This window comes from Anomaloglossus baeobatrachus, chromosome 6 (genome assembly GCF_048569485.1).
Source record: "Anomaloglossus baeobatrachus isolate aAnoBae1 chromosome 6, aAnoBae1.hap1, whole genome shotgun sequence".
Lineage (NCBI taxonomy): Eukaryota > Metazoa > Chordata > Amphibia > Anura > Aromobatidae > Anomaloglossus > Anomaloglossus baeobatrachus.
This window is the reverse complement of record NC_134358.1, coordinates 510,313,825-510,340,712: the sequence shown is the minus strand read 5'-3', so window position 1 is coordinate 510,340,712 and position 26,888 is coordinate 510,313,825. Positions and strand designations below refer to the sequence as shown.

The 26,888-nt window shown below is 44.8% G+C and overlaps 1 protein-coding gene across 3 annotated transcripts in view; it reads right to left on the bottom strand.

Annotated features, from left to right (window-relative positions):
* The window catches only part of WDR37 (WD repeat domain 37), a 223,964-nt gene that overhangs the window by 123,607 nt on the left and 73,469 nt on the right, over nucleotides 1-26,888 (bottom strand). For all 3 annotated transcript variants that reach the window (XM_075316757.1, XM_075316759.1, XM_075316758.1), the window contains one exon: nucleotides 25,725-25,902. In XM_075316757.1, coding sequence (XP_075172872.1) covers nucleotides 25,725-25,862 — 138 coding nt within the window. In that variant the 5' untranslated portion in view covers nucleotides 25,863-25,902. The remainder of the gene's footprint in view (nucleotides 1-25,724; nucleotides 25,903-26,888) is intronic.

Sequence of the window (26,888 nt, the reverse complement as noted above, 5' to 3'; positions counted from 1 at the left end):
ACCATAGATCCTACAAGAGAGAAGTGTGCAGGCGTCTGTATGGAGGACCCCTGAAGAAGCTAGCGATACACGTGGGATTCACACCTGGCAAGAGCACTCTTCATACCCCACCCCCCCTTTGTCTTGCACCAAGTATATACCGTATTTTTCGCTTTATAAGATGCACCTGATTATAAGACGCACCCCCAAATTTGGTGAAGGAAAAGAGAATTTTTTTTCTTTTTAATGTTAAATGTGGTCCATCTTATAATGCCAGTGTCCGTCTAAGAAATCATATATGGTATATGTCCCTCATAGCCCCCAATCCTAAAATTAGCCCCCTTAATCTGGATATGGCCCCCTTATATTGAATATAGCCCCCTTGTGCTGGCACACATTCCCCTGTGCTGCCTATGGCCCCCTATGGATTGCACACGTTCCCTTGTGCTGCCTATGGGCCCCTATGGATTGCACACGTTCCCTTGTGCTGCCTATGGCCCCCTATGGATTGCACACGTTCCCCTGTGCTGCATATGGCCCCCTATGGATTGCACACGGTCCCCTGTGCTGCCTATGGCCCCCTATGGATTGCACACGGTCCCCTGTGCTGCCTATGGCCCCCTATGGATTGGACACGGTCCCCTGTGCTGCCTATGGCCCCCTATGGATTGCACACGGTCCCCTGTGCTGCCTATGGCCCCCTATGGATTGCACACGGTCCCCTGTGCTGCCTAAGGCCCCCTATGGATTGCACACGGTCCCCTGTGCTGCCTATGGCCCCCTATGGCTTGCACACATTCCCCTGTGCTGCCTATGGCCCCCTATGGCTTGCACACATTCCCCTGTGCTGCCTATGGCCCCCTATGGATTGCACACATTCCCCTGTGCTGCCTATGGCCCCCTATGGCTTGCACACATTCCCCTGTGCTGCCTATGGACCCCTATAGATTGCACACGTTACCCTGTGTTAGATATTGCCCCCAGGCTGCTGCCCATAGTAAAATAAAACACTCTTTCCTTACCTCCTCCAGCGCTGATCTCCCTCCTGTCTCCCTCCGTACGTTCCTCCACTTCCTGGTTCTTGGTGCCGGTCATGTGATCGGCACAGCAGAGTGACTTCATCTCTGCGTGCCTGATCACAGTGGAAGCAGGGACACGGGGAGAACCGCTGGAGGGGGGTAAGTAAAGCTTTTTTATTTTAGGATGAGCAGCAGCATGGGGGCCATATCTAACATAGGGGGGGCATGTGCCATCACAGTGGGATGCAGGCTCATATAATATGCACCGCTGCCCCAGCCAGTCACTGCGGTGCGGTTTCAGCACCACGGTGATGGACAGCGGCTGTGCATATTATGAGCGGGAGCAGATCTAACGCTGCCGCCCGCAGCGTTGACCTGCCCCAGCAGAGCTCCAGAGGCGGACCCTGCAGTGTAATAAATTATATATATATATATATATATATATATATATATTAAATAAATAAATAAATAATATATATATATATTAAATTATTAAATAAATAAATAAATAATATATATATATATTAAATTATTAAATAAATAAATAAATAATATATATATATATATTAAATAAATAAATAAATAATATATATATATATATTAAATAAATAAATAAATAATATATATATATATTAAATAAATAAATAAATAATATATATATATATATTAAATAAATAAATAAATAATATATATGTATTAAATAAATAAATAAATAATATATATATATATTAAATAAATAAATAAATAATATATATATATATTAAATAAATAAATAAATAATATATATATATATTAAATAAATAAATAAATAATATATATATATATTAAATAAATAAATAAATAATATATATATATTAAATAAATAAATAAATAATATATATATATTAAATAAAATAAATAAATAATATATATATATTAAATAAAATAAATAATATATATATATTAAATAAATAAATAAATAATATATATATATATATATATTAAATAAATAAATAAATAATATATATATATATTAAATAAATAAATAATATATATATATTAAATAAATAAATAAATAATATATATATATTAAATAAATAAATAAATAATATATATATATTAAATAAATAAATAAATAAATTATATATATATATATATATATATATATATATATATATATATATATATATATATATATATATATATATATATATATATATATATATATATATATATATATATATATATATATATATAATTTATTTACTTACACACACCCTCCCCCCCGTATATTCGGCTTATAAGACGCACCCCCTACTTTCCTCCAAAATTTCGGGGAACAAAAGTGTGTCTTATAAAGCGAAAAATACGGTACTCCTTTGTACGCAATATTCTTACATGTCACCTTGCCTTATTTGATCATTTTCACATTATATACTAGCTGTAGTACCCGTCGTTGCCCAGGATAGTAACTGTCTCTCGCTCTCTGTCTCTCTGTGTGTGCCGCTGTCTCTGTGTGTGCCGCTGTCTCTGTGTGTGCCGCTGTCTCTTTGCCCGGGCTGTCTCTTTGCCCGGGCTGTCTCTTTGCCCGGGCTGTCTCTTTGCCCGGGCTGTCTCTTTGCCCGGGCTGTCTCTTTGCCCGGGCTGTCTCTTTGCCTCTTTCCAGAGCTGTCTCTGTCTGTTTCTGTCTCTCTGTCTCCCCACCGACATCATATTACCTCACACATAAGCTTCTTATACTAACAGTTTATTTTGTTCTTATAGCAACCACTGACAGTTGCTATTAATAGCCTGTAGCTCCCACCTCCATTCAGTTTAATAGAGGGAGGATTTTTGGAGAGTAAGTGTAAAGCGTGGGGTTCAATTTTCCCGCCCAAACAGTCTATGCCGTTCCCTGAGTCACATGGGCAAAATTTCGTGATTGTAAATGCGATGGTCCGGATTCCTATAGCGGACACACACACACACACACACACACACACACACACACACACACACACACACAGCTTTATATAGTCATATGAAAAAGTTTGGGCACCCCTATTAATGTTAACCTTTTTTCTTTATAACAATTTGGGTTTTTGCAACAGCTATTTCAGTTTCATATATCTAATAACTGATGGACTGAGTAATATTTCTGGATTGAAATGAGGTTTATTGTACTAACAGAAAATGTGCAATCCGCATTTAAACAAAATTTGACCAGTGCAAAAGTATGGGCGCCCTTATCAATTTCTTGATTTGAACACTCCTAACTACTTTTTACTTACTTACTAAAGCACTAAATTGGTTTTGTAACCTCATTGAGCTTTGAACTTCATAGGCAGGTGTATCCCAATCATGAGAAAAGGTATTTAAGGTGGCCACTTGCAAGTTGTTCTCCTATTTGAATCTCCTATGAAGAGTGGCATCATGGGCTTCTCAAAACAACTCTCAAATGATCTGAAAGCAAAGATTATTCAGCATAGTTGTTCAGGGGAAGGATACAAAAAGTTGTCTCAGAGATTTAAACTGGCAGTTTCCACCGTGAGGAACATAGTAAGGAAATGGAAGAACACAGGTACAGTTCTTGTTAAGCCCAGAAGTGGCAGGCCAAGAAAAATATCAGAAAGGCAGAAGAAGAAGAATGGTGAGAACAGTCTAGGACAATCCACAGACCACCTCCAAAGACCTGCAGCATCATCATGCTTCAGATGGTGTCAATGTGCATCGGTCAACAATACAGCGCAGGTTGCACAAGGAGAAGCTGTATGGGAGAGTGATGCGAAAGAAGCCATTTCTGCAAGCACGCCACAAGCAGAGTCGCCTGAGGTATGCAAAAGCACATTTGGACAAGCCAGTTACATTTTGGAAGAAGGTCCTGTGGACTGATGAAACAAAGATTGAGTTGTTTGGTCATACAAAAAGGCGTTATGCATGGAGGCAAAAAAACACGGCATTCCAAGAAAAGCACTTGCTACCCACAGTAACATTTGGTGGAGGTTCCATCATGCTTTGGGGCTGTGTGGCCAATGCCAAGACCGGGAATCTTGTTAAAGTTGAGGATCGCATGGATTTAACTCAGTATCAGCAGATTCTTGACAATAATGTGCAAGAATCAGTGACGAAGTTGAAGTTACGCAGGGGATGGATATTTCAGCAAGACAATAATACAAAACACCGCTCCAAATCTACTCAGGCATTCATGCAGAGGAACAATTACAATGTTCTGGAATCGCCATCCCAGTCCCCAGACCTGAAGATCATTGAAAATCTGTGGGATGATTTGAAGCATGCTGTCCATGCTTGTCGACCATCAAACTTAACTGACCTGGAATTGTTTTGTAAACAGGAATGGTCAAATATACCTTCATCCAGAATCCAGGAACTCATTAAAAGCTACAGGAAGCGACTAGAGGCTGTGATTTTTGCAAAAGGAGGATCTACAAAATATTAATGTCACTTTTATGTTGAAGTGCCCATACTTTTGCACCGGTCAAATTTTGTTTAAATGCGGATTGCACATTTTCTGTTAGTACAATAAACCTCATTTCAATCCAGAAATATTACTCAGTCCATCAGTTATTAGATATATGAAACTGAAATAGCTGTTCCAAAAACCCAAATTGTTATAAAGAAAAAAGGTTAACATTAATAGGGGTGCCCAAACTTTTTCATATGACTGTATTAGATTGGGCTTTCTGTGGATACTTTGCTGCCTGTCTAGATATTTTATCTTTTGGGTTCTCTACCCTACTGGTATATTTTCTATATTAAGCTTTTTTTAAAATATTTGTACTTGTTTTTTTTGTCTTTTTTTTTTTTTGCTTGTGCTTATAGTAAAAAAATAAAATATTTTTAAATATTGGATGTGCACTTTGTGTGTACAAGTTCCTTTTTTTTCCCTTCGGCATCTGTACAGAAGAACAAAAAAAGGCAAAGTCACAAGGTGTGCCCCATATATCATTCCCTCCCAGAAGATGGATCATGCCACGGTGGTTTGCTAGAAAAATACTGTATACACTCAACATAGAAATTTGCAAGACCAAAAAAGAAAAGCTAAAACTTATCATATACTCAATACTATATAAATCGAGATAAGCGCAACATGCATAACTCCCCGAATTTCCACGCATTCTATGATATAAATGAGGGCATTATTCATCGAGTAATGTTCAGCTGTGATAAATGCACTTGGGCATGGAAATCAGACCCTCTGCTGGCAGCTCCATTTGTAATTTCTAACCAATGTTAGCCAGATGTGCTTGATGGGAGACAAGTCTGGAGACGCTGCAGGCCACGGAAGTATGTTTAGGCCACACAGACTGCTCACACAATGCTTTTTTAGGCACACTTAAAAATGATGGAATTGTGAATTAATCAAATTTTTCTTGATAGAGAGTTCAAGAGAACTAGCGCAGGCCAAGAGAAGTTTTATGCGGGCTTTACACGCTGCGATCTCGCTAGCGAGATCGCAAGCGATCGTGCCCGCCTCCGTCGGTTGTGCGACACGGGCAAATCACTGCCCGTGGCACATAACCTCGCTTACCCCCGTCACACTACTTACCTTCCCTGCGACGTCGCTCTGGCCGGCGATCTGCCTTCTTTCTAAGGGGGGGCGGTTCGTGCGGCGTCACAACAACATCACACGGCAGCCGTCCAATAGAAGCGGAGGGGTGGAGATGAGCGGGACGTAACATCCCGCCCACCTCCTTCCTTCCGTATTGCCGGTGGATGCAGGTAAGGAGATGTTCGTCGTTCCTGCGGTGTCACACACAGCGATGTGTCCTGCCACAAGCGACGAACAACATCGTACCTGCAGCAGCAATGATATTACGTAAATGAACAACGTGTCAACGAGCAACGATTTTTCACGTTTTTGTGCTTGTTGATTGTCGCTCATTGGTGTCACACGCTGCAATATCGGTAACTGCGCCGGATGTGCGTCACTAACGCGTGACCCCGACAATATATCGTTACCGATATCGCAGTGTGTAAAGCTCCCTTTAGAGACCGGAAGTTTGGATAATACAGGATGTCAGTCTATGGTCATTAGTGGAACGAAAGGCATAGTTAGTCAGAAATGAGGAAGAAGATGTAAGGCGGAGCATAACTGTGGAGAGCTTTGTGGGTGAGAGTGATAAGTTTATATTGGACTCTAGCGGCTGGGCAACCAGTGCAATGACTGGGACAAGGTGGAGGCTTCGGTGTAGAGGTTGGAGAGGAATATGATCCTGGCTGCTGCAGTCAGGATGGATTGGAGGGGACACTTTAGTAAGAGGGAGGGAGACCGATTAGACATTTGTAATAGTCCAGGCAAGAATGACTAAAAACAACAGTAAGAGTTTTTGCAGAGTCAACAGTAAGAAAAGGTAAAGTTCTAGAGAGGTTGTTGAGGTGGAGGTGACATGAGCGAGCGATCGGATGTAAGGAGCAAAGCAGAGACCTGAGTGAAAGAGGACCCCAAGACAGTGGATGTGCTCCTGGGGAGTAGTGGTTGAACCACACACTGAAATGGTGATATTGGCCTTAGAAAGGTTAGTAGAGCAGAGCATAGTGAGGAGGGGCTGGTGATCCACAGTATCGAATGCAGCAGAGAGATCTGGCAGAATCAGCCGGGAGCAGTGACCATTAGATTTAGCTGTCAGTAGATCACTAGAGACTTTAATAAGAGCAATTTGCCTATAACCTTCAATGACCTCACTGCTTCACCCCCGTGCGGAGCTGCCGCCCCACCCCCGTGCGGAGCTGCCGCCCCACCCCCGTGCGGAGCTGCCGCCCCACCCCCGTGCGGAGCTGCCGCCCCACCCCCGTGCGGAGCTGCCGCCCCACCCCCGTGCGGAGCTGCCGCCCCACCACCGTGCGGAGCTGCCGCCCCACCACCGTGCGGAGCTGCCGCCCCACCACCGTGCGGAGCTGCCGCCCCACCTACACCCCACCTACTGTCTCCTCCCCAAAATCCTTTAGGATGTAAGCCCGCAAGGGCAGGGCCCTCTTCCCCCTGTGCTAGTCTGTCTATTGTAACGTGTACATGTATTCTGTATGTAACCCCCTCATGTACAGCACCATGGAATCAATGGTGCTCTATAAATAAACAATAATAATAATAATAATAATAATAGAGCATAAAGAACATAAACCGGATTGTAAAGAATCAAGAAGAGCGTTATCTGAGAGATAGACGATTAAGTGGGACTGGACCAAGCGTTCCAGAAGTTTAGAGATGAAGGGAGATTAGAGACCGGTCTGTAGTTAGCAGCGCAGTTCTGGTGGAGGGATGGTTTGGGTTTTTTTTAGTAATGGGTGTATATTGGCAGGTTTGAAGCAGGCGGGAAAGTTACCAGATAGAGAGGTAAAATATCTTAGATGAGTGATGGCAGACGGGAAAAGGGAATGAAGGAGATGTGAGGAAATAGGGTCACTGACCGGTTCGAAAACAGAAAATGAGCAAATGCAGGGAAGAGAATGCGTGATATTAGGAGACTGGGAGAACGTTTCCTGTCAGATATGGTACATTTTTTCTTTAAAATAAGTGGCCTGATAGTCTTCGCTGAGGTTGGGGCCTCAACTCTTGGACCAAGGAGGGAATGAAAAGTGTCAGAGTCGTTTAGGAGCGTTTGCGGAGTTTCTTAATGTAGCAGGGAAGGAGTTAATCTTACTGTTACATAAAAAGCCTGGGTAAGGGGAGATATCTCTTTCGATTAAGACAGAGAATAGAGAGAGTGAGCAGATGGTTAAGTGATTTATTACAGCGTCTCTTGTGTTGTATGGTGGTGGGAATGAATGGATCTTTGTGGTGTAAAAATGTGAAAAGAACATTAGAGTTCTACATAGGAGAGGAGAGGAGAGAGGGACTGGTATAGACAGTGCACAGAGCGTGTGAAAGGGCGACCAATATAAGGCTATGTACACACATTGCATACTGTCCATGCTGACATTTCTGCATTGATTTGGCAGTGCATGTGCGCTTCAAATCGCTGCAGAAACACTGCGTAAGGCTACTTTCACACTTGCGTTCAGCGCAGTCTGTCGCTATGGAGAATAGCACAGTCCGTTAACGCACTGCACTATTCTCCATAGACCTGTATGGACGACGCACTGTAACGCAAGTGTCAGCGTTGCATCCGCTGGACGACGCAGCGTCGTTATTTTGACGCTGCACCGGGCAGATGGAACGCTGCATGTAACGCTTTTTTTGAGCAGCGGAAACCTTTATTTTTCACTGCGAATGCTTTTTTTTTTTTTTTTTTTTTTTAAATCACAAACTTTATTTTCTCGGTGGCCTAAAGTTCAGCTGATCGCCCGGCCACCGGCATGTTATAGCGCTCAGCTTGGCGCTCGGCCGCCGGCATGTGAGAGCGCTCGGCCGCCGGCTATTAAGAGCGATCAGCTGATCGTTCACAATAGTCGGCTGCCGGTACTGTAAAGAAAAAAAAATAAATAAATAACGCTTTCCGTTATTTTGTACGATCCGTAGCATTGCGTTGTGCCACTATATGCAACGCATCCGTTGCATCCGTCACACAACGCAATGCTACGGAAGCCGTCCAACGCAAGTGTGAAACTAGCCTAATGGATGCAGTGTGTCTGCACAATAGATGCCGATTTCATGCGCTCGGGATGCTGCTTCTCCCATAGACAGAGTTGGAGCAGCATCCAAAGCGCATGAAATAAGTGACATGTTGCTTTTTAGAACGCAGCATTTTGGCAGCGTGCAACGTGAAGATGGAATTTGCACAATCTACATAGATTGTGCTGGGAATGCAGGACCCATGCTTTTACGCTGTGGTGCAGAACGCAGTGTAAAAGCATGTAATTACGCAACGTGCCCACAAAGCTTTAGGGGTTGAAACAGCTAGCACATAAATGATACAACTACATAGGGTGAACACATTTTACAGCACAAATAAACTAGGAACAAGTTTGTCTTAACTGCCCAACTGCCCTGCGTAACTGCCGGGCACTTATAAAAATGTGGCACTTGGATAAAATCTGCACAAGTGCATTCCTCTTAGCATTCCTCCTGTCATGGATATGCCTCAGTGTCTCCTGTGATGTGTATGCCCCAACCCCTCCTGTGATATATACATCACACACTGGGGTATATACATCACATTGGAGATTCTGGGGCTGTACATATCACAGGAGGGGCTGGGGGCATATACCTCACAGGAGGGGCTGGGGGCATATACCTCACAGGAAGGGCTGGGCGCATATACATCAAAGGCGAGGCTGAAAGCATATACATCACAGGAGGGGGCATATACATGTCCCCAGCCCCTTGTGTGATGTATGTACCCCCCAGTGTCTTCTGTGATGTAGGTGTCTCTTGTGATGTATATACAGCAGTCCCAGGGTCTATGTGATGTATATACAGCAGACCCAGCGTCTCCTATGTGATGTATATACAGCAGTCCCTGCGTCTCCTATGTGATATATATACAGCAGTCCCTGCGTCTCCTATGTGATGTATATGCCAACAGCCCCTTCAGTCATGTATGTGTCTCCTGTGATTTATATACTCCAGTCCCTGTGTCTGCTGTGTGATGTATATAGTCTACCAATGTTATTATCACAAAGAGTTGCCTGCGCTACAGACCGTGACAAACCTGGAAAAGAGAGAAGCAACATAAGTATCAACGAATATCACAGCCGCACAAAAGAGAAGCAGCTCCGGTCACCACAATAGGGGTGAGTTAACTAACTGTTTGACCAAATATAGTTGGTTCATTTTTTTTCACATTGATAATTTTGTGCGGCCCCCGAAGGTTGGCAGAAATTTCCAAATGGCCCCCGGCAGCAAAAAGGTTCCCCACCCCTGTCTTCCAGCAACAGGGAGTAAACACATTAAGATGAAGGAGATGTATACCATTGATGAACGCTAGAAAGGCGGATTAAACACAGCAGATAAATGAGATGTATACCTGTATGATGAGGAGAGAGATGAGGAGTGCTAGCATTACCGTTATTACACCACCCATACTCCACAAGCTACAATGCACCATGTGCCCTGACATCTTTTACAGCCAACGGCAACATATTCCGGAATGGCAGTTACAGTAGCTCTTCTACAGTATCAGACCGGGCAGGCTAGCCTCTGCTCCACACATACATGAGTGTCAGGAAACCATGACCTTGTTGGTGGCTCACTGGATGTCCATCCTTGGACCACATTTAGTAGGTGCAAAAATCACTGCAGGGAACACAGTGCGTGAAATAAGTATTGCACACATCAGCAATCCAAACTACACAGGCAAAGATCTCAAAGCATAGATGTCCATAAAGTACGTTATGTGTAATAATTAGAAAGGACAGCGGGATAAAGTATTGAACACATGAAGAAAGAGGTGTAAAACCTGGGAAAGTCATGCCACTTAGGGAAAAATAATATCAGCTGGTTCAACTGATGGCCTATACACGCTCACAACGCAGGACTCCATTGCTGAACAAAGCATGTTCAGGTGCACTTAGTGTTTGCTCAACAACATTTAGACAAGTCTGTGAAATTCTGGGAGAACATAGTCTGGTCAGATGGATGCCATAATACACACCATGATTGGAGGCCAAAAGACACTGTTTTTCAACCCAAAAATCCAAAAGTCAAGTTTGGAGATGGGAACATCATGACGTGTGGCTGTTTTCAACATTCTTGATAAAAATCTGCTGCCATCTACCAGGATGATGAAGATTAAACGAGGGTGGACAGTTCAGCAAGACAATGATCCCAAACACACAGCCAAGGAAACGTTCAATTGGTTTCAGAAAAAGAAAATAAAGCTGCTAGAATGGCCGAGCCAATCACCTGACCTGAATCCAATAATAAATGTATGGAAGGAATTGAAGCTCAGACTTTATAGAAGGAGCCCACGGGACATTCAGGATTTGTAGAGTGTTTGTGTGGAAGAATGGACCAAAATCACACCTTAGAAATGTAAGCCACTAGTAGTTCCTCCATACAGGAGGCATCTTGAAATTTCATCATCAACAAAGGATTTTATACTTTATAAGTCTAAGGCTGCTTTCACACTACGTTTTTTTAACATGCGTCCTGAACGGGTTTTTTTAACGCAAAAACGGATCCAGTGCAAATGCATTTTCATTTCAATTTATTTGCAATGGACTCGCGTCAACATGCGTTCACCTGCGTTTGCGTGCGTTATAGTGAGGATCCAGCGACTTGCAGTTTTAGCTTTTTTCAAAAACGCTATTTGTAGCGTTTTTGAGCTGCGTCCAAATACTGCAAATTGCTGGATCCTGACTAAGCAGCATGCAAACGCATGTGAACGCTGGCATGCTGATAGACAGGATCCTGCTTGCTCTACTGAGCATGCCCAGAAGCCAGCCTCGCGTGGTCAGTCTCAGTCTCTCCCTCTCCCCCGCCTGAGAGCTGCAGAGGCTCGTAACCAAGGTAAACATCGGGTAACTTGCTTGGATACCTGATGTTTACCTTGGTTACGTGTTCAGGGAGCCCGGCTCCTAGCAGCTGCAGACGCTCGTAACCAAGGTAAATATCGGGTATCCAAGCAAGTTACCCGATGTTTACTTTGGTTACGAGCCTCTGCAGCTGTCAGATGCCGGCTCCCAGTCTGTCACATTCAGTTCCCCTCACTCCCGATCACATGACTCCAATGCCCGCCCATAAACTTCAAGTGACAGGATCCTGCAAAATAACACTTGCGTTTGCATGCGTTTTTCTTTGTAAAAACAGGATCCGCTTTTACAGCTAAAAAAAAAAAACGTTCATGACGCATGCTAAAAAAAAAAAAAAACAGTGTGAAAGCAGCCTTAATTAGATTGCAGTGTGCGTTCAACACTTTTTCCCTGTGTCATTGCTCATTATTACACATCACTAAATTTTTGGACATTATGCTTTGATTTCTTTACCGGTGTTGATTGGGTGGGGTGTTACCGACATCTGGTGATACATTTATATCAATAGCACCTTTACAAATATATTTACTTAGAAAAGAAATGACGTGTTCAATACTTATCTCACCCACTGCATTTTTTTTTTTTTTTTTTTTAAAGAACGCAAAGCTAAAGAATTGCTGCAACATGCAAGATTAGAACAAACAGTGATTAAAAGTAAACACATAAAAAGAATAAAAATGAATCCCCCGGCAGGCGCTCAGTATCACACGCTGGTGCTCTAATGCACTGAGTAAATGGGATTAATTCCCCAATGAATCATGAGTAATATCTGACTGCACGCCTATTATATGCAATTATAAAGGAGAACTTTTCCATGTGGGTTTAAGAGTGAATATTCAGATGCAAATAGAAAAATAAATTATTACTGTATAAGGTTTATTATGGACAATTCATTTTCTCTTCCTCCTATTGTATTTTTTTTACTGGGCACAGCAGTCTAGAAATCCCACTATTCTTCCCTACCACACTCCGTGTCTTTAGCGCAATTTTTGGACGCAGCAGTCAACAACAAGTATCCGTCGTGGCCAATTATTATTTGCAAAAGAAGTATGGAGCAGCGTTAAGTGAGTGTAGAATCAGAGCTCTAGGAGTCTGTCAGCAGAAAATGACTGTTCAGACCAAGCACTGCTGCTCGGTGCATCATGGAGTGGCCAAGTTTAATGTCCCTTCTATTACCGGTTTTCCATTTAATCGCCGCCCTCCTCTTCGTTGATTGACAGCAATTGCTTTACGAAAAAAACATGGGGCTTAGATGGATGGAAAACAAGTAGGTGGGAAGGTGCACTGAACTATTTGGCAAAGTTGACATTTCAAACCAAGCACCTGTGCTTGGTTTGAAAAGTCACTTTTTGTTGACCTATTTCCTTTAAAAGGGAGCCTGTCACCAGTTTTTCAGTGTATGAGCTAATCCCACCACCTTCCTTAGCACCTATGCTGTATTCTAAAAAGTGTATTATGCTCTGATCCCCCTGCATATCCCCAGAAAAAAAAAACAAAAAAAAAAAACTTTTGAATAACTCCAGCGCTGTATACAAATGTGACCAATCTGGTCCAATAGGAGTAATTGCAGCGGCTCCAGTCCCGCCTCTCCGATGGTAATCACCGTCCTCCCGATGTGATTGATGTGGATGATATGGCCTGTATCATCCACATAGCCAGACATAATCTCACGGTTTGCTTTGCTCTGCACCGAGCAGAGCCTGAAACCTAACTGCGCATGCGTCAGCGGCAGCGCGGGAGGACGGCAATTACCAGCAGAGAGGAGGGACAGGAGCAACAGCGATAACACCCAATGGACCGGTTGCATTTGCATACAAAACTGGTGCTATTCAAAAGGTTTTTTGGGGGATATACAGGGGGTCAGGGTATAATGTACCACCTCTTACAATGCAGTATAGGTGCTAAGGAAGGTGGTATCAGCTCATACACTAAAAAACTGGTGACCGGTTCCATTTAAAGGAAATCTGAAAACAAAAAAATAACTTTTCAAACCAAGCACAGGTGCTAGGCTTGAGATGTCAAATAGATCAGTGCACCTTCCCACCTACTTGAGTTCCATCTAAGGGTACTTTCACACATCCGGATTTTTGCTCTGCGGCACAATACGGCGTTCTGCAGAAAAACCGCAACCGGCTTTTGTAACGCCGATTGCGGGTTTTTTTGCATTGACTTACATTAGTGCCGCATTGTGCCGCAGGGGCTTGCGTTCGGTCCGGTTTTTGCCGCATGCGGCAGATGTAGCCGATGCGGTGGCCGGATCGAACGTTCCCTGCAACGTTTTTTGCTCCGGCAAAAAACACCGCATCGCGCCGCATCCGGCCGCTGCGGCGCATTTTTCAATGCATCCCTATGGAGGCCGGATGCGGCGCGATGCGGAAAAAACGCATCCGGTCGCCGCATGCGGTATTTTCCACTGCGCATGCTCAGTAGCATGCCGCAACCGGAAAAAACCGGACCGGCCGCATGTAAAAACTTATGCAAAGGATGCGGTGTTTTCACCGCATCCGTTGCATAGTTTTCACAGCCGGATTGAGCCGCAGGGCTCAAACCGGATGTGTGAAAGTAGCCTAAGCCCCCCCTTTATCTTTTGTAAAGCCATTGCTATCAAAGAAGCGGGGGGCTGCAATAAAATGGAAAACGGGTAGGAAGAAGGGGAATTGAACTTGGCCACCCAAGATGCACCGAGCAGCTGTGCTTTGTCTGAACAGTTATTTTTTGCTGACAGAGACTCCTAGAGCTCTGATTCTACTTCACTATTTCCCTTTAAAGGGAACCGGTCAGGTACAATATGCAGCCAGAACCAAGAGCAGTTCTGGGTGCACATAGCTAATCCCTGCCTAACCGTCCCTGTATACACTAGCATAGATAAAGAGAGCTTTAGAAAAAGTATTTCTAAAGATCTTTTATCTTACGCTAATGAGCGAGGGGACTAGTCCCAAGGGTGTTCTATCCCCCGACTAGTCTGCCCTCTCAGCATGTTAGTATGCCCACAGGGGCAGCAGAATGCATCAATGCAGCATCACCAGCGGTGACATGTGTACCTGTGAACAGAGGTACGTGCAGCACCTCTGAGTAAAAGCTCCTAGGAGCTCGAAACGTGTAAGAACGGATGGACATGTGTTTTTAAAGGCCACCTTTTTTTTTTTTTTTTTTAAATATGCACAATAAAAATATAATTTTTAAACTGAAAACGTTTTTCATGGATTGAAGATATATATTGGACGGTGCTGGACAAAAACCTAATTTGAACCTTAAAGAACGTGCAGCACCGCTGGTGATGCTGCATTGAATAGCATGTTAGTACACCCCTGTGGGCATGCTAACATGCTAAGAGGGAGGACTAGTCGAGGGAAATAACGCCCTTGAGACTAGTCCCCTTGCTCATTAGAATAAGATAAAAGGTCTTTAGAAATACTTTTTCTAAAGCTCTCTTTATCTATGCTCGTGTATACAGGGACAGTTTAGGCAGGGATTAGTAATATGTACTCAGAACTGCTCGTGGATCTGGGTGCAAATTGCCCCCGACAGGTTCCCTTTATAAAAAAAACAAAAGAAAAACAAACAAACACAACCTTTGTAAGCTTTATTTATGGATCCTTAAGGAAAGATGCTCTAAAAATACAGTCCAGTGCATTTATAGAAATTGTCCAGAATCTGCCATTAAACCCATGTGCGGCAGTAATCAAATAAAAAACATTTCTAGGCACGCTAATCACATTAAAGAGCCATGCTCCCCGCTCAGCAGCTGCTTCATTTCACCTTTAGTAGATACAGACACAAATAGCAGCGAAAATCTGTCCAAAATGGACATAAAAGGAAAAAGAATTGCAGAAACCTGAGCGTACTGTAAACACAGAGCGGTGTAAACCCGAGCTCACAAATCACCTCCACATACACAACGCACCGGAGAAAGCCGAGGAACTAAGCCGAGGATCTGGATCCAAGCTCCGGCCAAACCTGCCGCTGCCTTTCCTGTTCTACAAAGGTCAAGTGACGCTTTTATGATCCACATTCACTTCTAAAATTATCCAAATACAGTCCGTGACTCATTGTAAATTAGGAAACCGGCAGAAGCTCGCTCTACATTTATAGATGAAAAGGTGCAACAGGTGCAAAATCAGAATCCAGCTACACCCCCTCACAGAGCCGCGTTCACACATCACGGAAAATGCCAGCAGGAAACACGCACTTACAGATTCATCATGGCTAATAACAGCAAGCGCCATAAATGCAGGTCCCACTGCTGCCACGGCCGTATATGCACAGTACCCGCCATCTGCAGGTCCCAGCAGATATGCCATATACAGTAGAGACCAAAAGTTTGGACACACCTCCTCAGAGAGTTTTCTTTATTTTCATGAATAAAAATTGTAGATTCACAGTGAAGGCATCAAAACTATGAATTAAAACTTGTGGAATGAAATACTTAAAAAAGTGTGAAACAACTGAAAGTATGTCTTATATTCTAGGTTCTTTAAAGTAGCCACCTTTTGCTTTGATTACTGCTTTGCACACTCTTGGCATTCTCTTGATGAGCTTCAAGAGGTAGTCACCGGAAATGGTTTTCCAACAGTTTTGAAGGAGTTCCCAGAGATGCTTAGCACTTGTTGGCCCTTTTGCCTTCACTCTGCGGTCCAGCTCACCCCAAACCATCTCGATTGGGTTCAGGTCTGGTGGCTATGGAGGCCAGGTCATCTGGCGTAGCACCCCATCACTCTCCTTCTTAGTCAAATAGCCCTTACACAGCCTGGAGGTGTGTTTGGGGTCATTGTCCTGTTGAAAAATAAATGATGGTCCAACTAAATGCAAACCGGATGGAATAGCACACTGCTGCAAGATGCTGTGGTAGGTATGCTGGTTCTGTATGCCTTCAATTTTGAATAAATCCCCAATAGTGTCACCAGCAAAGCACCCCCACACCATCACACCTCCTCCTCCATGCTTCACGGTGGGAACCAGCCATGTAGAGTCCATCCTTTCACCTTTTCTACAAAGACACGGTGATTGGATCCAAAGATCTTAAATTTAGACTCATCAGACCAAAACACAGATTTCCACTAGTCTAATGTCCATTCCTTGTGTTCTTTAGCCCAAACAAGTCTCTTCTGCTTGTTGCCTGTCCTTAGCAGTGGTTTCCTAGCAGCTATTTTACCATGAAGGCCTGCTGCACAAAGTCTCCTCTTAATAGTTGTTCTAGAGCAGTGTTTCTCAACTCCAGTCCTCAGGACCCACCAACAGATCATGTTTTCAGGTTTTCCTCAATGTTAGACAGGGAATAATTCCATCACCTGTGCAACATTAAGGAAATCCTGAAAACCTGATTGAGGAAAACCAGAAAACGTGATCTGTTGGTGGGTCTTGAGGACTGGAGTTGAGAAACACTGTTCTAGAGATAAGGTGTGTCCAAACTTTTGGACTGTACATATATCCCCAACAGGACAAACCCCATTGATTAAAAGGAAAAAAAAATGCAACAAAACTTTGAAAAATGTGTGTTGGGAATAAAAGGGTGTGTGTGGCCTTCCTATATCGCCAACGCAAAAAACGCTGGCGATTCTTAACCTTTCCAAAATACACAAAACAAATCAATGATCTTAGATCTAGAAAATGGACTTAAGAAAAATCCACACCCTCTGGCAGAATACCGCACCCGCGTTTTTGCCATGGTTTTTCCGCAGGTTAGTCCCTGCGTTTTTTTACCATTATGTATGGCAAAAACTACAGGTACCTGCAGAAAAGTAGTGACATGCTCATTCTTTTTGCTGCAGAAATTCTGCAGCAAGACCTGAAGGGGAAGAAAACGCAGTGTGCGCACATGGCCTAACAACAAAAAAAAAAGCAAACCAACGCAGGGCCGGGCCTTTTTTTTGCCCAGGTACTTTTTCGGGATTAGTCATACATTCACTTTTAACGGCACAAAAATTTAATCAATTTTTGGTTCTTAACTAGATAGGGCTTGATTTTTGTGTATTTTTTTTGTTTTGCCGATATTACGGAAAAATATAACTAAAAATGGGGGGAAAAAAAACGTAAACAGTGTCCCCTTTTCAATAAAAGTGCTAAAAATATTTTATGATTGCCATTTTTTTGGGATAGGGGTTTTTATTTTTTTGGGGTTTTTTTTTCTTCATTTATTTCACACACTATGCTCTCCATAAGTTCTTAAATGATTCTTTTGGTGGGTGAGGTGGGAGAATTGTAAACAGTAATTAGAGATGGGTGAATGGTAACTATTCGTGTTTGGAGAATGCTGACCGAACACCAAGTACTCTGACTTGCATTAGGTTCGTTATTTGTGACGAATACTATAGCACTTTGGGATTAGTTAGGAATATTCCGAACAGAAATAGTTACTAATCACCCATCTCTAATAATAGGTTTAATATTAATCCCAGTTACAGGGGAAATTCAGCCTCCTGTGTGCATAGTTGAGCTGATTAGGTCTCTTACAATCCACCAACTCCTGTTTTCTCCCTACACTCAGCGTTCACATGACCGCTGGCATCGGAGGTGAAAGCAGTGTCAGTGCTTCCTATAGTTCAGTCCCGTACATACAGATATCGGGAATGTAGAAGTGATAATAAATCCTGTCTTCGCCATGGGGAGTCAGTCTGTTTTGGACAGCCGGCACCCTGCTGCATGATTGTGTACAAGCAGCTTAAGGCCACGTCTCACTAAGCAGCATCGCTAGCGACATCGCTGCTGAGGCACGACTTTTGTGACGTAGCAGCGATGTTGCTAGTGATGTTGCTGTGTGTGACATCCAGCAACAACCTGGCCCCTGCTGTGAGGTCGCTGGTTGTTGCTGAATGTCCTGGACCATTTTTTAGTTGTTGCTGTCCCGCTGTGAAGCACAGATCGCTGTGTGTGACAGCAAAAGAGCGATGAACTGAATGTGCAGTGAGCAGGGAGCCGGCTTCTGCGGACGCTGGTAACCAAGGTAAATATCGGGTAACCAAGAAGCCCTTTGCTTGGTTACCCGATATTTACCTTAGTTACTAGCGTCCGCCGCTCTCAGGCTGCCAGTGCCGGCTCCCTGCTCCCTGCACACGTAGCCAGAGTAGAAATCGGGTAAATAAACAAAGCGGTTTGTTTATTAACCCGATGTGTACTCTGGCTAGGAGTGCAGGGAGCCAGCGCTAAGCGGTGTGCGCAGGTAACCAAGGTAAATATCGGGTAACCAAGTGCTTGGTTACCCGATATTTACCTTAGCTACCAAGCGCAGCATCGCTTCCACGCGTCGCTGCTGGCTGGGGGCTGGTCACTGGTTGATGGTGAGATCTGCCTGTGTGACAGCTGACCAGCAACAAGTGTATCGACGCTCCAGCGATCCCTGCCAGGTCAGGTCGCTGGTGGGATCGCTGGAGTGTCAATTAGTGTGACGGTACCTTAACTCTGCATTGACATTTCCAGGATCGTCATTGCAAAGTAAAGTGTGGACCACCCAAACGTTTATAGTCTATAGGCGGTCCAGAAGACAATGCATTAACCAGCTTACAAAAAAAAAAAAAAAAAAGAAAAGACATTTTCGAAGGCAATAAAATAATCTGAGAAATGATATGATCCAGTTCGGACCCCGTGGCTCTAGCGCAGGCTGCTATGGTGACCTTTTCCAAGAAGGGGAGAGGTGCAATTGTCTCTAATAATGTTTAGGTAGCTGCCATGTGATAGGGCCATATAAATGCCCAGATCCAAGGTTCCCTACCAAGAGCATCATACGGCCTCCTTTGTGTTGACTCCTGGTGCCAGCATGACCAATCTGACCAGTTTATGGCCACATAGCTTCAATGCAACAGGTATCCTGACAAATTTCTATTACATCTAGCAGTTTTTCAGCAATTGGAGTTACAGTAGCTATTCTGCAGGATCGGACCGGACAGGGTTGCTTCTGCTCCACACATCCATGAACTATGGACACCAATGACCCTGCTGCAGTTTCACTGCTTGTCCTTTTCTGGACCACTTTTACTAGGTACTAATCATGGAAGAGAACAGAATACGCAATTAGCGGCTCTATACCTAAGCAATGACACCGCAGGATCCAGCGGTGCTCTATGTCAGTGTTCACTCATTTGGCTCCTGTCTGCGGTACAGTACCAGGCGGCAGCTGCAGACAGGAGCCAACAAAGAGCACACTGACACCGCAGGATCCAGCTATGCTCAATGTCAGTGTTCACTCTCATTTGGCTTTTCTTTGTAGTGCAGTACCAAGTGGCAGCTGCAGACAGGAGCCCACAAAGAGTACGCACACCGACACTGTAGGAGCCCAGCTGTGCTTAGTGTGCGCTCTCATGATATAACTCTTCTATGCAGCTGCCACTCGGTACCGTACTACCGTCAAGTGCCAGCAATGAAATCGGCTGGGCTCCTGCAGAGTCACTGTGGCGAACAGAACAAGGGACTATGTGCCAGCAACACTGGCTTCAACGCTGTCAATCAAGATATGACAGTACTGAGAATGCAAATTAAAGAGTGTCATGGTGCACTGAGCCCTGGGTAATGTCAAGGTTGCATTATAAGATTCATCATGTGAATACTACAATTTTTATTTTTTTCTAGGCAACTAAACCACTAAGATCTATACAACAGATATGTTTACAATAGGGGCTAACAGTAAAGGGAACCGGTCACAAGATTTGGCGGCTATAAGGTGCGGCTACCACCAGTAAGCCCTTATATCCAGCATTCGAGAAAGCTGTATACAAGAGGCCAGGCCCCTCTGTAGAACGTAAAAAACAAAACACTTATGATACTCACCTAAGGGGCAGTCTGGTCCGACGGGTGTCGCTACTCTATGGTCCGGCGCCTCCTCTCTCCGGTGATCGCCGTCCTTATTCTTCTGAGGCCTGTGTGTATGACGCGTCCTATGTAATCCACACTAGCCAGCGCTGGGGTCCTGTGCAGGTGCACTTTGATCTGCCCTACTCAGGGCAGATCAAAGTATTGTAGTGCGCATGCGTGGGTGGTCCTTAACCTTTCCTCGTGCCTGCGCATTTCAGTACTTTGATCGGATCTCAGCAGGGCACATCAAAGTTCGCCTGCGGAGGAACACAATGTCTGCCTGTGTGGATGACAGATAAGTCATCCACACTGGGCTGGGAAGAAGGAGGCTGGCGCCCGACCCCAGAGAGAGGAGGCGCCCGACCCCAGAGAGAGGAGGCACCCATCGGACCAGACCGCCCCATAGGTGAGTATTCTAAAAGTGTTTTTTAGGTTTAACAGCATGGCTTGTGCTCTTATATACAGTATTCTAGAACACTGTATATAAGAGCTCAGTGGTGGTGGCTGCAGCTTAGAATCGCCAAATCTGGTGACAGGTTCCCTTTAATTAGCCCTTTGAGATGATTGCCTCTCTTAAAGACTTTCCTGACCCTAAAAAGTAGGCAATAATTTTGCCTAAAAAAAAATTTAAGTTCTGGCAAATCCAAAAATCACTGAAATGCGTAGGAAATCTGATTAGCTATGAATTGATATACTCATCTCTAGGACGGAGTCCTGGGAAATCACGCGGCCCCCAGTCCAGATGACCACGGCTTGCACTGAACTCTTAGGCTATGTGCCCACGGGGACAGTGTCCTGCGGTTATATCCACAAGACATTCCGCAGGAGCTCCCAGGAAACAGCACCACAACTTCTGTCTGTTTCCATGCTGCGGAATGTCCTGCGGATATGGTCCGGGCACTCTGCATTGAGGATACAGTATCATGGCTTCGGCACTGCATCCTCAATGCAGAACAAGTGCTGCAGTGATCGGGGGAGTTCATACTTACCTCCATCACGCAGCACCTCGCTTTCCGGCAGCCGGGTCACTCTCTCAGTGTCTACAGGAGAAGGTGGGCGGGCCTGAACTAGCTCCGGCTGTCACATGACCGGAGCTCGTGCAGGCCCCGCCCACCTCTTCCTTCCTGTACTTGGATTCACCGTGCTCCTGTACACCAGACGGAGAAAGTGACTCTGGTGAGGCAGGTAAGTATATGGGACCCTGCGGAGAAATCCGTAACAATAATTGACATGCTGCAGATTTTTCCGCACGAAAATCCGCACGATTTCCGCTGCGGGAAAAATCCACAGCGTGGGCACAGCATTTCCCAAATGCCATAGAAATGGCTGGGGAGTAGCTGTGCTGCAGATTTCTGGAAAATCCGCGGCTTTTCCGCGAGAAATCCACGGCAAAATCCGCACATTTTCCGCAGCGTGGCCACATAGCCTTAGAGAGTAGTTTTTGGTCCTTTTTTTCCTGCTTCAGTAGTCAATTTTATATAATTTTTTTTTATTTGACATATGGTTATAGAGATATGCGCCTTCTTACCCCTGTGTAATGACAATAGGAAGTAACAGTAAATAAAAAGGACCCAAATTCTGGAATCGTATGGTAGATTTAAGAAAAAAAACAGCAAACTCAGGGGAGCAGCGGGAACAAAATCAAAAGCAACTGTCCCCTTTTCAGCAGGTGACGGGTCCTGTAACATGGAGCATAAGGTCAGATCCCCTCTTACTCGTCTACATCTCTATATTTAGTGCCGGGCAGCGATGTGCAGATTCCACTATAAAGAGCCGGGGTCAGGAATAATGGGAGCAGTCGGCCTTGTGATATATTACCTTTCACGTGCAATGATGGACATTCTTTAAATCTATTATCCGCCATAACAATAGGCAGCTATTCTCTACAGGCAAAGAAACACGCACTGTAATTAGCAACAAGACACACTAATTATAGTCGGAAAGAACAGGAGTCCAGGGGGCACCGCACGGATGCCAGGAAAATTATTTTTTACCACCAACACAGGAAGAGACTTTCCACTTAGATGGCCATTAGAATAAAGAATGTGACGACCACACTGCGTCTGTGCCCCGAGCCGGCCGTGTGTGGGACAGATTTCTCAACATATAGAGTAAAACTACCAAAGGGCACAATTCACCAGATCGAAGGGGGGTAAGAAGAACGTCTGAGCCCAGTCTAGCAGGTACGTGTCTGCTCCATAATCAGACTGTTTTACTTCAAAGGAAAGTGCAACAGAGTGAGCATTCCTACACAGAGGTGATAGAAGTGAAACGCGGGTGACGGGAGGGCGCAGGGGAGGGTGCCGAAAGAGGGCGAGGGGAGGGCGCCGAAAGAGGGCGAGGGGAGGGCGCCGAAAGAGGGCGAGGGGAGGGCGCCGAAAGAGGGCGAGGGGAGGGCGCCGAGAGAGGGCGAGGGGAGGGCGCCGAGAGAGGGCGAGGGGAGGGCGCCGAGAGAGGGCGAGGGGAGGGCGCCGAGAGAGGGCGAGGGGAGGGCGCCGAGAGAGGGCGAGGGGAGGGCGCCGAGAGAGGGCGAGGGGAGGGCGCCGAGAGAGGGCGAGGGGAGGGCGCCGAGAGAGGGCGAGGGCAAGGCGCCGAGAGAGGGCGAGGGGAGGGCGCCGAGAGAGGGCGAGGGGAGGGCGCCGAGAGAGGGCAGGACGCTGAAAGAGGGCAAGGGGAGGGCGCCAAAAGAGGGCGAGGGGTAGGGTGCCAAAAAAGGGGAAGGCGCCGAGAGCAAGCGCAGAGGGACACTGAGAAAGACAGTGGGGAGGCAGAAACAGAGCAGGGGCCGAGATGGAAAGGTGAAGGGTGTTGCTGTACAAATACAGTATGTGTGTGGTAGCATTTCTAATAAAGGAAAACCCCAAAATAAAATTCCAGTAAAATCATTTAGTGAAAGTCAAGGAAACCGCTGCTTTAGCTCCAGATCTTTCTCCTCGCTTAGAGCTACTTATGGCGACTCCAAGCTGCGGGATGAGCGGTCAACAAAGAGGTTAAAGATTACATGTATATAAATTACTCCAGGCGAGGAGGTTAAGGAGAATTGATTGCAGGCTTACTGTAAGAGATCTCCATACACTGCAGGAGGAAAATTAAAAAGAGCAGCAAATATAGTGAGAAGGAACAGCTGTCACGTTGGGAAGTTCAGGTCTTTGATCACCGCGGTCACATCTGGGAAATCCAAGTTGATTAAATTATTGCGCATATCACATCCAAGCAGAAAAAGGAAAAGGGCAATGAAGAGGATAAGTTTCTGTCAGTCCTAACTAGTATATATCCGGAGCCTATGAACAGATAAGGTCTAGGTGTGGATCTTATATAGGTTTGTAAGCATGAGAGGACTATGTACATACAGGCAGAATGGAATAATGACTGTATAATGTACTGCATTTTACGCTTTCAGAAAGGTTCTGCTTCCATCCACAGCTCTTAGTTAAAGAACAAATTTTGCTTTACTCACTCTCCCCAGGTCCAGCGCTGTGTCTCCATCACATCGACAGTGCTGCAGCCCATCAGAGCTTAAATAGCTTGTGCCGTCTACTATGGCAGAGCCGTTGAGTTCAGAGATTGGCTGCAGCACTGGTGATGTGATGTCAGCGCTGCAGACAATAGCAGACATCGAGGGGTGTGGAGGAGACCCAGAGAGGGCGAATAAAGCACAGGGGTGTGTGTGCGTGTGTGCGTGCGTGCGCAATGGGAATGTTAATGTTCCGGAGTGTGCATGATTGTGGATATAAGTTTATGGAGTGGGGGTTCAGACATATCCTGCACAAGAGACCTGTCAGTGTCCACTCATGAAGTGCTAAGTGGTGTTTTAACATTTCCATTTTAAAGATTACATGCAAGATTGAAAAGGTATATAAAAATGTAAGCGATGAGACTAAACCCTGGAATGAAAGGGCCATACTACTTCTTCTGAGAGCAGCATAAACTATAGACAGAGACCTCGATTCCAGCGATGTGTCACTTACTGGGCTCCTTGCTGTGGTTTTGATAAAGGCACCGGTTTATCTGCTGCAGATCTGCTACTCCTCTTAACTGGCTTTGTCCAACGCCGCTCTTACTGCTGACTGTCAGCTTTTTGTGTACACTGTGCATAGGCTGAAAGCTGCCAATCAGTGGTGGGGGTAAGGATAGTCAGAGCTCATTAATATTGATGATGATATAGCAGAAGCTCATCACTGAGAAGACTAACACAGCTGTAGCAGATAAAGCAGTAATTTATCAAAACTATAGTGAGAAGCCCAGTAAGGGACAAAAGTGGAATCTGGGTGTCTACAACTACTTCATTCTGCTCTTTGAATTGGGCAGCAAAAACCTGGTAAGAGATTCTCTAAAAAGGATGTCCACTTTTGAGAACCATTATTGTTCTTTTAATCAAAATTCTGAGCTGAAAAAAATAAAAAAAAAGCTCTTAACCCCCTATATAGAGCTAAAGGAATTTTTCAGAAAGAAAATTTTTAATTTATTTTTTACAAAAGGTTAAGGAAGGGTTCAAATGAAAAAAATAATCACAGGTGACCAGTGAAAACCAAAGATTGGCTGCAGCGGTTACAAGTCTCTGAGGATATCCTTACTGAAGTGAGACCGCTTTGGGATCAGAGAGAAAAGAATGGTTGTTTTTGTTTTTTATTTACTTTATGCCATTATACAAATGGTTATCTGCCGAGAATCCCGGTTGGGACGGCTGCGCAGACCCAGCACAGCACCAGCAGAAACAATGGTCACAGAAAAAGTCAGTTTTATAATGTAACGTGGACGTATGCACAGATCCAGCACAGCAACAAAACAGTCATTAAAAAAACTCCAATTACCCCTGTAACTGGGGCAGCTGCGCAGACCCAGCATTAGCAGTAACAATAGTCACAGAAAAAGGTCTTATTACCCCTGTAATGGGAGCAACTGCAGAAACCCAGCACAGCAGTAACAATGGTCACTGAAAAAGTCTGATTACCCCTTTAACTGCGGCAGCTGCGCAGACCCAGCAGTAACAATTGTCACTGAAGAAGTCCAATTACCCCTGCAACGGGGGCAGTTGCACAGACCCAGCACAGCAACAGCAGTAAGAATGGTCACTGAAAAAGTCCAACTATCCCTGTAACTTGGACGGATGCACAGACCCAGCAATAACAACTGTCACTGAAGAAGTCCAATTACCCCTGTAACTTGCACGGATGCGCAGCAACAGCAGTAACAATAGTCACAGAAAAAGTCTGATTACCCCTGTAATGGGAGCAACTGCAGAAACCCAGCACAGCAACAGCAGTAACAATGGTTACTGAAAAAGTCCGATTATCCCTGTAACTGGGGCGGCTGCGCAGATCTTATTGCAGCAGGAAACAGTCCTAAATGACAAAAAGCAAAAATAACAAAATCCCTTAAAACAGAAGGTGAGTCAACATTCACAATTCCCAAAAACTCATAAAATTCATGTATCCTTCACCGTTTCCATAACACAATTATTCTTTACCGTACAAAAAACACAATTTTGAGCCTGTAATTAATTCAAATGTAACAATAGTTTTTATATTCGCCCTCTTGCGATGGTAAGACGCTCACCTGACCCTCCAGCATGTCCCGATGCAGACTGGGCCGCTCCTGCTCCGAGCTATTTGTCCTCTTCAGTGTTAGACTGTTGGACTTGCGCTTCTGCTTGGTTTGCCGCGCAGCTGCCCAGCTTCCACTTTCAGTGGGCATCCCTCCTCACTTTGTGGTTCCCAGCAGGATGGAAGAAAAACTGGAGAAAAACAACAAGCTTTTATGAAGCAAGCATCAATGTAGACATATAAAAATAACAGAAAAATAGAAAATAAACCTTACATTGAAGAAAACAGGTTGCTGTAACTCTGCTCAGCTTTAGGCTGGTTTCAGACGTCTGTGTTTTAGATACGTGTGACATCCGTTTTTTTAACACGGATGTCACACGTACCCATGTTACCCTATTGTGCGCTCTCACACGGCCGTGTTTTCACACAGACCGTGTGGCCCCGCTATTTCACATGGAGACATGCCCGTTTTTTCTCCAGCAGCACGGATGTCACACGGACCGCACGCTGATGTGATCCTTGTTACATCAGTGTGACACGGACCGGAGAAAACACGGGTTTTTAAATAAAAAGATGTTCTAGATTTACCTGTATCCAGCGATGCGGTCTCCGGCTCTGCTGTCTCCGGCTCCTGACCCCCGCTCATTATTTTCATTGATTATTCACCGCAGTGAACAGCTGAGAGCAGGGGCATTGCGGTGACAGCGCAGGAGACAGCACCGCCGAGGTCAGCATCACTGGGGACATCGCTAGTGACAGGTGAGAATCCTGCCAGCAGTGTGTGTGCAGGGACGTCCAGGAGGTCATCGGATTTCCCAATGAACTCTGATGAACTCTGATGACCTCCTGATGACATCCCTGCGACACCTGCGTTACAGCGAGTGTCACGATGGTGACTTCCAGGGGTTCATGAGAGTTCATTGGGAACTCAAATGACCCCCTGCATGTCACTGCACAAACTGCTATATACTTATCTGTCACCGGCTCTGTCCCTGGCGATGTCCCTGGCGGTGCTGTCCTCGGAGGTGCTGTACCCAGCCTGTGCCCGCGATGCTCCGGCTTCCAGATCCTCAGGCAGTGAATAATCAATGAAAATAATGAGCAGGGGTCAGGAGCGGGAGGCAGCAGAGCCGGAGACAGCATCGCTGGATACAGGTAAATATAGAACATCTTTTCA